This window comes from Toxorhynchites rutilus, chromosome 2 (assembly GCF_029784135.1).
Source record: "Toxorhynchites rutilus septentrionalis strain SRP chromosome 2, ASM2978413v1, whole genome shotgun sequence".
Lineage (NCBI taxonomy): Eukaryota > Metazoa > Arthropoda > Insecta > Diptera > Culicidae > Toxorhynchites > Toxorhynchites rutilus.
This window is the reverse complement of record NC_073745.1, coordinates 227,397,569-227,411,843: the sequence shown is the minus strand read 5'-3', so window position 1 is coordinate 227,411,843 and position 14,275 is coordinate 227,397,569. Positions and strand designations below refer to the sequence as shown.

The 14,275-nt window shown below is 39.1% G+C and overlaps 1 protein-coding gene across 10 annotated transcripts in view; it reads right to left on the bottom strand.

Moving 5' to 3' along the window:
* LOC129768064 (CUGBP Elav-like family member 4) overlaps positions 1-14,275 on the bottom strand; it is a 1,369,849-nt gene that overhangs the window by 1,118,256 nt on the left and 237,318 nt on the right. For all 10 annotated transcript variants that reach the window (XM_055769451.1, XM_055769460.1, XM_055769465.1 and 7 more), the window contains exon 3: positions 6,311-6,393. In XM_055769451.1, the coding sequence (XP_055625426.1) occupies positions 6,311-6,393 (83 nt within the window). The remainder of the gene's footprint in view (positions 1-6,310; positions 6,394-14,275) is intronic.

The window sequence follows — 14,275 nt, the reverse complement described above, 5'->3', positions numbered from 1 at the left end:
ACTCTATTAAAGGATATTCATTATATACGAAAAATTTAATCGTAGTTCATTATTTTTATGTAAAGATGTGTTTATTACACCCTAAAATGTTATCTTTCATTAACTTTACGCACACATGCAGCTTTTCCCAGTTTCGTATTTGCAAATAAAGAACCGAATATCCGGCTATCCGGCCTCGAAGCATGCCGTATATCCAAACTACTATCCGTTTCGTCACTAATAATGATGCATTAGATCTCTTAGGTAACACGATACAACAATAAGCCATTCCTTACTAAACCGATATAGTGGTTCTCGAATTTTCGTGAAAATTTGTAGTTTTGTTCCTTATAGCAAAATATTAGACCCGTTTTTTTTTGGTTTAGTGCAATATTTAACTAGTATAGTGCAATAAGACTAGCTAATTGGCTTCATTTTGATATATCGATCATCTGAATTAGTCCATTAGTTCGAATGTTATGAATTTAAACACAGCAGCATCATAAAATTTATGATTAAAAGTTATAAATAATGAAGTGAAATTAATGAGTTACAGCCATTGGACGTAATGATGCAAGGCAGTAAAAGCATTGTTCCATTCTAATTATTCCACACAATAATCGATGGAAAATTCGTCAACTCCTTATCAAATACAACGTCTTCGCAACGTTGCTATGCTTGTAAAATTACAATATCAGAGTTTAACATGGTTTGATACGTCACTTTGAACGCATGATTCATATTTCATATCGGCTGAGATTCATGCGCCGGCGAAAATCCGGGTTACATTTTTCTAGAAAGCCATTTTTAGGAAAATTGAGGGGCTTAGAATGAAAGGGGTGTAAGTGAATTGATCGATTTCTCTACATCGACTCTCTCTTTTGGTCATAACTTAGCTGCAAATTCATTCCCAGCTGTATTTGACAATCTTGAAGAAAGGTCAGAACCTCATCTATCGGATGGTACAGCAAACTCATATTGGAACGATTTTGCAGTTGAGTTATTAACTAAAGAAAAAGTTGATGAAGAGAAATCGATCAAGTCACTTACACCCCTTGCATTCTAAGCCCCTCAAATGAGAAAAACATTGTTTTTCGGATCATCCTAAAATCAAAATGGTCACCTTAACGGAAAAAACAAGAAAATACGGGTTTCAAATTTTGCTAGAAGGAACAGAACTACCAATTTTCATGAAAATCTGAGAACCATTACAGCGCGGACTCGATTATAAACAGTCTCCGATTTTTTTCACTGTATATAATCGAGTCAAAAAAAATTTTTTTTTCATTCGTTTTTTTGCATATTTTTTTCGTCTATTGAAAGTAAAAGAAGAATTTAATTATTGATTCATCCCCTCAAGGTCAGAAAAAACCTTTCTCACATAGAAAAAAATATTGTTTCCCAGAATCTCTCAGAAGGTGATAGATGATCATATTTCATGAAAAAAAAAAATCTTTAATGCATATGTTCGAATTTCAATAATGACAGAGTTATAGAACTTTTTTTTTGTTTCGGACTCTGTTCCCTCAAACTGGCTCTACACTAAAGAGTACGCTACGTTATTCAATTCTGTTGTTTTCATTTAAAAGATGAGAAAATTTAGTACAGGATATAGTGGTGAAACATCTAAATTAGAGGATTCAAATACCTTTTGACGTAGGACTACGTCTTTCATTTCTATACCGGGGAGTAAAACCAAAGTTTCGAAAATGAAAGCGTTACGCCGGAGACCGAGATTTTGAGCGTTAATAGCTCTTAAACAACTGAACGAAATGGTATGATAAACACTTCATTCGAAAGATAAAAGGTCTACGCGTCATATACTTGTTACTTTTTCATCCAAAAACTTGTTTCAATAGTCTTAAAATTGCTTTCAAAACAGGCTATTGAAATCACCAATCGGTATATAAGCGAGCGCCGCTCGTAAACCCCCTCAGTTATGATTGAACAGCGATTGGAGCATGTTGTCGCTGTTGTTGTGAAGCTAATTTCGTTTATCATGAAAACACTGATGAACGGTGTCACCAAGAGCCTGTTTGTGCACCTACGGCCAAAAGGGAATCCATCAGGAGGAGAGTGATGCCACGGTTCCGCTTGAAACATCGGCCGCCACACACACATATACACGCGCGGAATTCTCGTTGCTGAAAAATAATCTGCCAGTTCCCCTGGGAATTGAAAAATACATTCATGCGAAAGAGTTTATTTTAATGTTTTCTATCCATATAACACTGCAACCAAATACATTTGGTTTTGTGATTTTTCAATCAATCGCAATTAATACGAAAGCTTCTGAATCTTTTTTTTCCCATCAGTGGAAAACTTTCGTATCCAATATTGGATGCATAACATGAAAAACGTGAAACATCATCGCGAAAATCAAGTCATTTTCGAGCGATTATTTGTTTTCTACTCATAGAATGCTGCGACCAAATACATTTCGTTTTGGATTTTTTCAATCAATGCGATCAACCTAAGACCACGTCTTTCGGCAATTTATTAGAGGTGCAATGAATCTTTAGGAATTCCCGCTCTACGCGCACTGGCAAACGATGTTTACTCAACAATTTCTCAAACGAGAAATGGGTTTTGTGAGAAAGGATTAGCGAACGCAAAAACGACAAACGGGAGAAAGATATGTTTGGAGGTTGAAGGAAATTGGCAGAAAACTTCTTCATTCTATCATTCAAATAATGTGATTCATACCACTTCGTATTACCAGAAAGAGTTTCTTTATGCTCAAAGGAGGAATTGAGTCCTCCGAGGAAATTACCCAGCGCAAACTAGAGTCGACTATCGATTGCGGCATTCGTACACAAATAATTTTATAATGCAGTCTCACCAAAGTGATTTCTTCGGATATATTCACTACATCATGTCATATATTTCATATTCTTCATTATGGAATTCATATCCATGGCACCTATCGGTATCGAATTATCATCGACACCACGATTTTCGCTAAATGCTCCTTTCAGTTCGGCCTGTAGAAAACTTTTCTGAACTCTAATCCATCAAATTGGGAGCCCTGAAAAGGGCCGTTGATTATATGCTAAGCTAATATAACACGCTCTCCTCGGATACGATGGGCCAGCTGGATGTCCTTGGGCATGATGTGACGCGTTTTGCATGGATAACACACAAATTGGTATCTTCGAATAAGCCTCCTGCAGCGTCATAACTGCGGAACTTTGGAAGCGCAAGTCGGTTTTGAAGTCATGAGCAATTCCACGATCCAAATGCTGCAAAGGTAGCTGCGGATCACCAATTCGGTCGACTTCTGATAGCGACGAATTTCACGCAAAGTTCCCGGTCGATAGCGATGTGGCTTCTTCACGCTTCCTGCTGCTGGTGCGCTTATCCGAGCTGCTTTCATGTGCCTTACCACCGAAAGACTAACGAGCTCGAGTCCTCACGGTGCGAGAGTAGAGTAAGAAATGAACGAAAGCAAAGGAAGCGTCATTTTATAAACCATAAAAGTATAGAATCTAAACCCCACCCTTATTATATTCGTAAGTATACAGTAAGCTAATTTACTTCCCTTGCTTTCGTTCATTTCTTACTCTACTCTTGCACCGTGAGGACTCGAGCTCGTTAGTCTTTCGCAGACAGCTCGTTAGTCTTTCGGTGGTAAGGCACATGAAAGCAGCTCGGATAAGCGCACCAGCAGCAGGAAGCGTGAAGAAGCCACATCGCTATCGACCGAGAACTTTGCGTGAAATTCGTCGCTATCAGAAGTCGACCGAATTGGTTATCCGCAGCTACCTTTGCAGCATTTGGATCGTGGAATTGCTCAGGACTTCAAAACCGACTTGCGCTTCCAAAGTTCCGCAGTTATGACGCTGCAGGAGGCTTATTCGAAGATACCAATTTGTGTGCTATCCATGCAAAACGCGTCACATCATGCCCAAGGACATCCAGCTGGCCCATCGTATCCGAGGAGAGCGTGCTATATTAGCTTAGCATATAATCAACGGCCCTTTTCAGGGCTCCAAATTTGATGGATTAGAGTTCAGAAAAGTTTTTTGCAGGCCAAACTGAAACGAGAATTTTCGTTTGGATGCCATACAGCATCGAGAAAATTCCGGAAAGATCTAATCGTTGCTGAAAAACAATCTGCCAGTTCCCTGGGAATTGAAAAATACATTCATGCGAAAGAGTTTATTTTAATGTTTTCTAATTATATGGCGAACACAGCGACCAAATACATTTGATTTCGTAATTTTTCAATCAAGTGTAATTAGCTGGAAAGCTTCGGAAGATTATTCTTTCCCATCAGTAGGATATTTTCGTATCTAATATTGTATGCGCGCGCAGCGGAAAATGTTTCGTATCGCGAAAATTATATAATTTTCAATCGATTATTGCTCAGTCGCCGAAATTTTCATACTCAGAGAGTTTGTTCTCCTCTAGTTTGCCTTCCAAATTGCCATCGTAAACCACACCTTCTCTCGATTCAATCACGCACGAGAAGCATACTTAAATGATATTCTGGTGGTGAATCCCATTCATTTTTCGTGAGGCGTCGTGCACAAATTACGTAACGCGATAAGGGGGGAGGGGGTAGATGTTGCGTTACTTTCTGTTTATTAGAGATAGGAAATTGCGTTACGTAAGGGGGGGGGGAGGGGGTTCAAGATCCGGATTTTTAGCGTTACGTAATTTGTACACGACGCCTGAGGACATCGACAAGACAACATCGTTACTGAACGAGCTGAACGGCGAGGGATCGAGGGATTCATCACCTGGCCTGACCTGACCTGAAATGCAATCAGTTTGTTTTAACTGTGAGGGAGCGCAGAAAAGCCGATCGATCAGAAGGAGAAGTGAAGGTGACCAAGAGAGCATCGAAATACGGTTCCTCGGGAAGACATTGAAGCAGCCGCCACACACACACACACATACACGCGCGCAACTCTTTTCGTTTGCTGGTTATCGAGAAGAAACCTGGAAAGAAATGATCGTTGCTGAAAAATAATCTGCCAGTTCCCCTTGGAATTGAAAATTACATTCAAGCGAGTTTATTTTAATTTTTTCTATCCATATAATACTGCGACCACATACATTTGGTTTTGTGGTTTGTCAATCAAGTGCAGTTAACAGGAAAGCTTCTGAAGATTATTCTTCAGAACAAGGTTTTTTGTATCCAATATTGGATGCATATAACCTTGAGCCTCCAACGTAATGCTCTCGTTTTTGAAGCCACCCAAATATGTATTTATTCATTCATTCAGGATGGATTTAGATTCAACTTCAAACAAATGATCCCTAAATCAACGATAGTCCTACGTCACCCTTGCGGTTATACCATAGATATAACCCACTTCCTGTTTTTGGAAGTGAAAACTTCAAAGTTAGTAATTTTTAATGCGTAATTATAAATTTTATTCTGAAAATTCATATTAAACTTGATTGTTTTCATCAATAAAATTAAAGCATTCAAACCACTCTACAATTTGTTCTTTAACGCCCAACTTCTATCTTTCTTAATTTCGCTGCAATATCGATATAAACAATTCCTGGTGAATATTCAAGCAAAATCTTCAAAAAATCACGATTTTTACCCCACTGTACATATAATAGCCACTTACGTTTCACCTCAACGTTCAAAGGTTACATTTTTTCTTGAAAAAAGTCATTTTTGAAATGTAAAAAAAAATATTTTTTTCAAACTGTATATTATCGAGTCCAAAATTGTATATAATCGAATCACATATAATCGAGTCTGTATATAATCTAGTCCACCCTGTATTTCGGTTTGGGATGGAATGGCTGAATAACAAGTATATCAATACGATATTGTTTATACAAAGATATTGTTTCAGCAAAGTACTGTAACAATTTCAGAAATGGTTATTGTACGGAAAATAACCCATTGTGATATGATATGACCGAAGTTACAAATCCACCCCAATCAAGGAAAATCCAACTAAAGCTCGAAAAGTGACACAAAACAACCTCATTCAGCGTGGAAAGGCTTACATCTAGAGAAGAAAAGACCGGACTCGGACCCGCTGCGAATCTCGCCAACAGACCAAGCCGGAAACAAAGACATTAAAGGCGCGTAAAGATTAAAAACACAAAGGCGACAAATAGCTAAATTTGTCTAAATTCCAACTGTGTGTTTGTGTGGTGGTGGTGTGGAGGTGGCGGGTTTTTCAGCAATAAAATCAGCAGAATAACAAGAAGGAAAAAAAACGGGAGGATGAAAATTTCCGGACGGACTGAAAGCGAGGGTTAAGCAATGAGTGCGAAACCATAAAGTTTGAGCTATATCAACACAACACAAGCGCACGTATACAGACACGGCTATAAACTCCGAGCAACTCACCCCAGGTGAAGTCTGCTTTTCATGTAACGCGCTCTGAGCGTTAATAGCGTTTTCCGGACCGAAATACGTCAAAAACGCACAGCCTGTAACGAGAGAGAGGAAAAGAAAAGGGAATATTACTATCAGTACTGTAAACAGAGCGCAGGAAACAAGGGTAAACACAGGACAAAATCCCACATCCAGTCCACCTGCGGTTTGGTTGGACTTTTCATTATATGAAAAGAACTTTTGAACAAACAAAAAAAAACTACAAGGAGACACATGCTATAATAACGTGAAAAATATTATTATTGAACATACATAAGGACTGTGAAAAAAATTGCAGTATTCCGAACAACCAGAATACCCAAATGCACCAGAATTCTTCATTCGGTTTTCATAAGAAAGGTAAAAGGTGAAGAAACCAATAATATCGAAGAGAATAAAAGTTAATTTCTTCTAGGACATGATTACGTCGATGAAGAGAACGGACATATCCTCGCAACTGTAACAACCCATCGTAAAACCGACGAAGGAGCAAGAGAGAATCGCCGTCTTGGCTAGCTGAAAGAATGACGCAAAGGTGTAATTTACTTTTATGGAATTAAGTTTGCTGGGAGCCGCCACCGCAGAACCGAAACCGAAATCGAAGAACAACATTTGGGCAATATTCAAACAAAAGCAGCGATTAGCCATTCCGATCAAGTGTCGCGAATTGCTCTCATTGCATCTTAGCATGAGGGTATATTCGGAGTATTACATCGATTCTCGTTAATGCAGTCAGACATTATTTATTCATGCTGGTAATAATACTAAGGAACTTACAGCAATAAAAGCGAGAAGGAATAAACTTATCATGGTAATGTTTTCCCACGTGCACATTATTGCGTTCCACACTCAAAATGCGATAAAAGTTCCATATAAAAGATTATATGGTCGTGCCTAAAATGGTCACAGGGAGAGAACAGCGGGAAATTTAATAGATTCAAATGCGTAATTGATGATGTTTCATTCCAATGCAATCGTGAGCCTTCAGCACCTTCGATTCTACCGTCGTATTTTCCTTATGGCTGCCGAAACCGCAACCGGGCGGGTATATCTAATGTTATGTCGCACACGGATGAAAAATGACAGCCTAATTGATGCGCATTCGTTTTATGCACCCATTCCCATGCTGTCCGAAATGACCCCCGGATGGTGCGAGAGGAGACGTGGGTGCGGCATTAAACATGACAAGAGGTAGAAATTTAACGTTTTTAACGATACCGTACCTTTTATCATTCCGAATATCTGCGGTCCGCCGCAGACAAAGCTGTGGTTATGGTCTGGCCGCTATACATCGCTTTATTCGAGGGGATGGTTTACGGAATACTGTTTAAATGGTGAGCGAGTGCCTAATAAAATCGATGATTGCCTGTCATGAAACTGGAGAAGAACGTTAATTGATAGTGAAAGCAAAAAATAAATAAATAAATGGTTTGCAGAAACACGAAGGTTCATCACGTCAAGCGGAACAGGTGAGTGAGGCGCCTGAACACGAGCAGCGTGCTTTTTCCGGTGCCTTTTGCCAGTTCATTTTTTTTTCTCGGTTTGCCGAACTATGAATGAATTGATTCTAGCAATTCTAGTTGAATTGCTACAATCAATTCTTGTTGTTCTAGTTGGCAATCAATGTTGGTATTCGACCCATATTCATACTGCTGAGGATCTAAGTCTTCTTCTTGAACGGCGTTAACGTTCCCTGTGGAGCTTTTGCCGTCTCAACGTATTCATTAACTAGCGTCGTTCATTAATACTTGGTTGAGATTTCTATGCCGAATAACACGCCTTGAATGTGCTCTAGAGTGGCAAGCTCTAGAATACGCGTGACCACAGTGCAAGCCGGAAGAATTTTCTTTGACGAAAAATCCCCCAACCAGAACGGGAATCGAACCCGAACACCCCGCATGATAGTGTGGGACGCTAACCACTCGGCCACGGGTGCACGATCTAAGTCTAAAGGGTATGTCACATCAAATTGCATCACGGAAAAAACGCTGTAGAAATTCGCCCAGTAGACCGATCCTTTTGAAAATTTTAGACAGTAAAATAAAAACTATTAAACAACTTTTGGCATTTTCTTTTTATTCATACTTCGAGCCCAAGCCCGTATGCTCGCATCTTCCTCTTTACCCCGTCCATAAGGTTCTGTACAACGTCAGGTTGTAGTTTTTTTTGAACAGAAATCCATTTTCTCTTGAAGTCTGCCTCCGATTTGACAACTTGGGTTCTTCCGGAGGGCCTGCTTCATAATCGCCCAATATTTCTCTATTGGGCGAAGCTCCGGCGCGTTGGGCGGGTTCATTTCCTTTGGCACGAAGGTGACCCCGTTGGCTTCGTACCACTCCAATACGTCCTTTGAATAGTGGCACGAAGCGAGATCCGGCCAGAAGATGGTCGGGCCGTCGTGCTGCTTCAATAGTGGTAGTAAGCGCTTCTGTAGGCACTCCTTAAGGTAAACCTGTCCGTTTACCGTGCCGGTCATCACGAAGGGGGTGCTCCGCTTTCCGCAAGAGCAGATCGCTTGCCACACCATGTACTTTTTGGCAAACTTGGATAGCTTCTGCTTGCGAATCTCCTCCGGAACGCTGAATTTGTTCTCTGCGGAGAAGAACAACAGGCCCGGCAGCTGACGAAAGTCCGCTTTGACGTAGGTTTCGTCGTCCATTACCAGGCAATGCGGCTTCGTCAGCATTTCGGTGTACAGCTTCCGGGCTCGCGTCTTCCCTACCATCTTTTGCCTTTCGTCGCGGTTAGGAGCCTTCTGAATCTGTATGTACACAGGCCCTCCCGCTGCTTGGTCCGCTGGACGAATGAACTTGACAAATTCAGCTTATTGGCGACATCCCGGACCGAACTTCTCGGATCACGTCTAAACTGCTTAACTACGCGCTTGTGATCTTTTTCACTGACGGAGCATTCATTTTTTCCGTTCTTCACCTTCCGGTCGATGGTTAGGTTCTCGAAGTATCGTTTTAGTACTCTGCTGACCGTGGATTGGACGATTCCCAGCATCTTATCGATGTTCCGATGTGACAACTCCGGATTCTCGAAATGAGTGCGCAGGATTAATTCACGACGCTCTTTTCCGTTCGACGACATTTTTCCAAATTTACGAAAAATTGACAGTGAAGCATGGCCAACGTGATCTATACACTCTTATCTGATTATAAGCGAAAGCTGAAGATATAATTACTAAAAATTAAATTTCTACAGCGTTTTTTCCGTGATGCAATTTGATGTGACACACCCTTTAGTGTGTTTTATTTTTTGTAGTTTTGTTTTGTTTTGTATTTTCTTCTACACTTATCAAGAGAAAATGAAAAATAATATACAAATTCAGCCATTCCATTCCAAGCCGTTATAGTGGTTCTCAGATTTTCGTCAAAATCGGTTATTTTTTTTATTGTTTCATTGGGCTCCCCATTTCCATTGGGCTCCCCATTTCCAGATTCTCAGTTTAAAAGTACGTTTTAGGGAAACATATTCCGATCTGCACAACTACAAGCGAGTACAAAAGTACTCAACACCAGAAAATACCCCCAACTTGCATGTATTTGCAAAGCGGATTCCCCCAGGTACAATAATTTAGAAGTCCGTGTTAGGGAAACACAACTCAGTGGGAAAAAATACTCCCGACTTGCATGTTTTGACAAAGCGGAGTCCTCCAGGCACATTGATTTTGAAGTCCGTGTCAGGGAAAGACAGCTCGGTGGGAACAAAAATACCCCCGACTTGCATGTATAATTGCAAAGCGGATACACAGGTACATCGATTTTGAAGTCTCTTTTGGGGAAAGAAACCGTAGATCGGGCCAATCAAAACTTGGCAGTTAGGGCATTTAGATAATGCTTGACATTTTACAGTTATTCAATTGTTCATCTCATGAAAAATAACATTTTATTAATTGTGATAGACGCGTAGAAATATTTCCTATCAATTGATGCAAGCATCTCTCTGATCTGTTAAGAAACGTTCGAGTTATAAGCATTAGAAATACGGGTAGGGTGAGCACACAAATCGGCAGAACAAATGTATGGGAAAAAAAGAAGTTCTTCCAGTTTTCATGAATTTAAACCCTTTAGAGATTAGCGAATTGTAATGTATAGCATATCAAACAAATCTTAAAGAATTTCCGATTCGATTGGTATGCAAATCATGAGAATTCGTTCACAGTGAAAATCGTTATTAACGTTAACTTTATTTCATAAAAACGTGACTTGTTTTCTGATTTGGCACCCTTCCCTTCCGTCAAAAAATAGCATCTCTGATCAGGGCTCGACAGTCATAGTCAACTGAGGATAGTCGGCTGACTAACCGACTGACTATATCCGTAGTCAGTTAGTATTAGCTTCTGGCTTCTTCACGCAGATTCTTCGCCAAAACGACTGAACAGTCAGTCGGGCGTTTAGTCGCTATATAGCGTGCTGTGTGTGCGCTATTTTGCACGCCTAATACTAACTAATACTAACGCGAGGACCTTTATAGCATACTTGATAAATGTCTCGATGTTCGTTGGTTTGAGTTCACGATGGGTAGAAAATAAGCTGTCCATTGATGGGGTAACAACTTTTTTGCATCAGGAATCAAGTTTTCGTTCCTCTTTATATGGACCTACAATAAGATTGCATACGGGGGTACAAAATTAATGTTAGGGGGAAATGGAAATGTGAATTGAAGTCAATTGAATGAAGAGGCAGATTTGTATTCATTAGTCGAGTCAGTTAAAATAACCACTGACTGGACTAGCTCACCAGTCATCCTCGCTAGTCAATTCATTTTCTAGTCAAGTCATTTTTTTGTTGGCGGTGACTGTCGAAGCAGCTCTAGTCGAAGCGGAGCTACTGGGAGTAGAGTCGGTCTTCATTTTTCACCGTTAAAGATTTCGGGTCCTGTCTCTGATACCGAGATATGTCATGTAAAAATCTTCAGCTTTCAAGAAAAAATATTAAAAATATAGTGCTCTCTAGTCCAAAGCCATGGAAACCATTAAAAAATCAATAGTTACGAGAATAGAACCCCATTTTTTGCAAGTTCAATATTTTTTAATAAAAGGCTAGCTTATTCGCTTCAATTTGATACGTAGAACATCTAAATCGGTTCAGTGATTCAAAAGTTTAGAATTTTAGAAAAAAGTCATTTTCGGGGAAAAAATGGAAAAAAAATATTTTTCGGACCACCCTGCCCATTTCACTCTAATAAAAAAAATAAAAAATACGGGTCTAATATTTTACGATGAAAAACAAAATAACCTCTTTTGACGAAAATCTGAGAACCACTATATCGGTTTGAAATGGAATAGCTGTATAGATACTTTAGTAAACTAAACTAAAAAACTACAGTTTTCGTCTACTCTTATATCGCCATTTTATATATGAAAAGTATTTCACATTAATGGTAAATTTTCAATAAAATTATCTCTATTTAATATGGGGTATTTCAGTATTTATTTATTTTTTGTTACCTCGACATCGCTTCTCTTAACACGTTAATCCCCGTGTTGGTCCCTAGGTTTGTTTTCGGATGTTTTACGTTTTACGTTTTACGACTACCATCTCAGTCAAATTTCTCACTATTTACTGTTTATATAACAAATATCAGTGGGATGCGGACTGAAAGGAAAGCGTGGCAAGAAAACGTGGGGCTCAACGTGTTAAGGGGGTATTCTTGTTTGAGTTTTGAGTTTGAGTAAATTGAGTTTTTTCTTCTTCTTTCAACTCTTCTTCTGCTGGACCGATTTAATCCAAAATTCATGTGAAATAAATTTATATACACCTCTCTATCGCATGAACCAATAAAAAAAAAATTATCATTTTGTCCAGGCGGGAAACATAAAAAAAACTAAAATTCCAGTGTTTCATAACTATAGAACCAGATGGAAAAACTCTCACTCTTTTACGAAATTAACGTCAATTTCACATGAATTACAATAAGTTTCTAGTTCGTAGGTCCTCTTCAGTTCGCAATCAGTTCAAAGATCCCATTCGGGGTGATTTCGACCAAGCTGTGCCATGTTGTAGTGTGTATCTCGTTCTACGCAAAGGATACTACTCGTTTAAGCTCTTCAAATCACTCATACTGCTTGTAAGCTGCATCTACTATTCTTACCATCACTCCTCATAAGTTCTTTATAGGATTTTTATCTGGTAAACAAGCTGACCGGTTCAGAATCTGAAGCATCGATTCATTAAACCATACCTTCCGCACTACAACATGGCGCAGCTTGGACGAAACCACCCCGAATGTGTTATTTGAACTGACCCAAACTAAAGATGACCTCCGAATTAGAAACTTGTTGTAATTTGTGTGAATTGACGTTAATTTTGTAAAGGAGTGAGAGTTTTTCCATCTGGTTCTATATTTACGAAACACTGGAGTTTTAGTTTTTTTAGTTGTTTTGCGTCTGAACACAACAATAAAGTTCAAATGGCCAGTCTTATAAATGAAGATAGTTTATATACGCAACACTCTATACTTCAATTCAACAGACTTCTTACATATCTCTGAGTTTCCAGAAAAATGGATTGGTTATATGGTTGTGAAACGCAGTGTTGTAACGCGTCCACAAACTACAGAGTCCTGAATAAGAAAGGTTTTGTTGAAAGTTAAAGTCAAGTTCAACGTGAATTTACTGAGTGACTTAACTGAGTGAGTGACTTAACTGAGCATGTTTCAGGACACATGTCGATTTGCTGAGAAACGTTTTTATGTGTTTGATTAATTGAATTAATTAATTGATTTATGAATCAATCAGCTCATAAATACTCATTAAAAATTTACTATTCACCAAAACTTGACAAGACAGTCTTGAAGAGAATGGTAGTAAATGACAATAGAATCGCTTCTGTATGTGCTATACCCAAACTATTTGAAAGAGTTGTCCTTGATTTTTTAACCACACTTGAAAAACTTTTATAGCTGTAGAAAAACTAGGATTTATACCAAAAATACAGACACTACATGGGCTGAAAAGTCCCGAGATTTTTCAACAGATGGCACCACTAAAAATGGACAAGATTCATGCCGATAGGTTCATCTGTCACTAGCTTATGTGTGAAGTTTCATGATATTTCGTTTATTTGTTCACAGTTGTTTCAGTGTCACTACCTGAGCATTCGTATAGGAATTGGAAAAAGAGTAATATCGTATTTTGATCAAACATTGTTTTTTGATTGGAAAACCTCCTGAACAATCAATGTAGTGGTTGACAAAATGTTATTCCAATTCTTCTCCTTCGAGAACAACAGTTTATCGGTGGTTTAATGAATTTAAAATTGGCCGTACAACCATCATAGATGCACTTCGCTCTGGACGACCAAAAGAGGCTACGAATCCAAAAATCGTGAAACAAGTACATCAACTCGTTTTGAACGATCGTAAAGTGAAGTTACGCAAGATAGCAGAAGCCGTAAGCATTTAAAAAAACGTGTGGGATACATTTGCACGACATTTTTGGACATGAAAAAGCTATCCGCGAGATGGGTGCCGCGTTTGCTGATCATCGGCCAATAAAAGTGGCGCGTTGATGATTCAACAGCCGGCTTGGCGTTGTTGAACGCTCTGTGACAATGGATGAAACGTGCATCCGTTACCACACTCCTAAGCCCAATAGGCAGTCTGCACAGTGGCACTGAGGCATATTTCAAAGACTTATACGTTTCGTACTACAGAAAGGAAATCGAAATGTTGGAAACTCGCTATACCAAGTATGTTCTACCCTCGAAGAAAACTATATTGAGGAATAAATACAGCTTAACCCAAAAAAGGTTGTTTTCATTAAAAATCCCGGGGATTTTCAGCCCATGTAGGACATGCAACAACAAAAATGTTTACATAGAAAATTCCAAAGCAGACCTGCAGCTTTAAAATGATTTGCATTCCATGTGTTGATTTTTTCGGCAGTTACAGCGTTTCAAAAATTATTTAAAAATTTAGATTCGCTCTGTG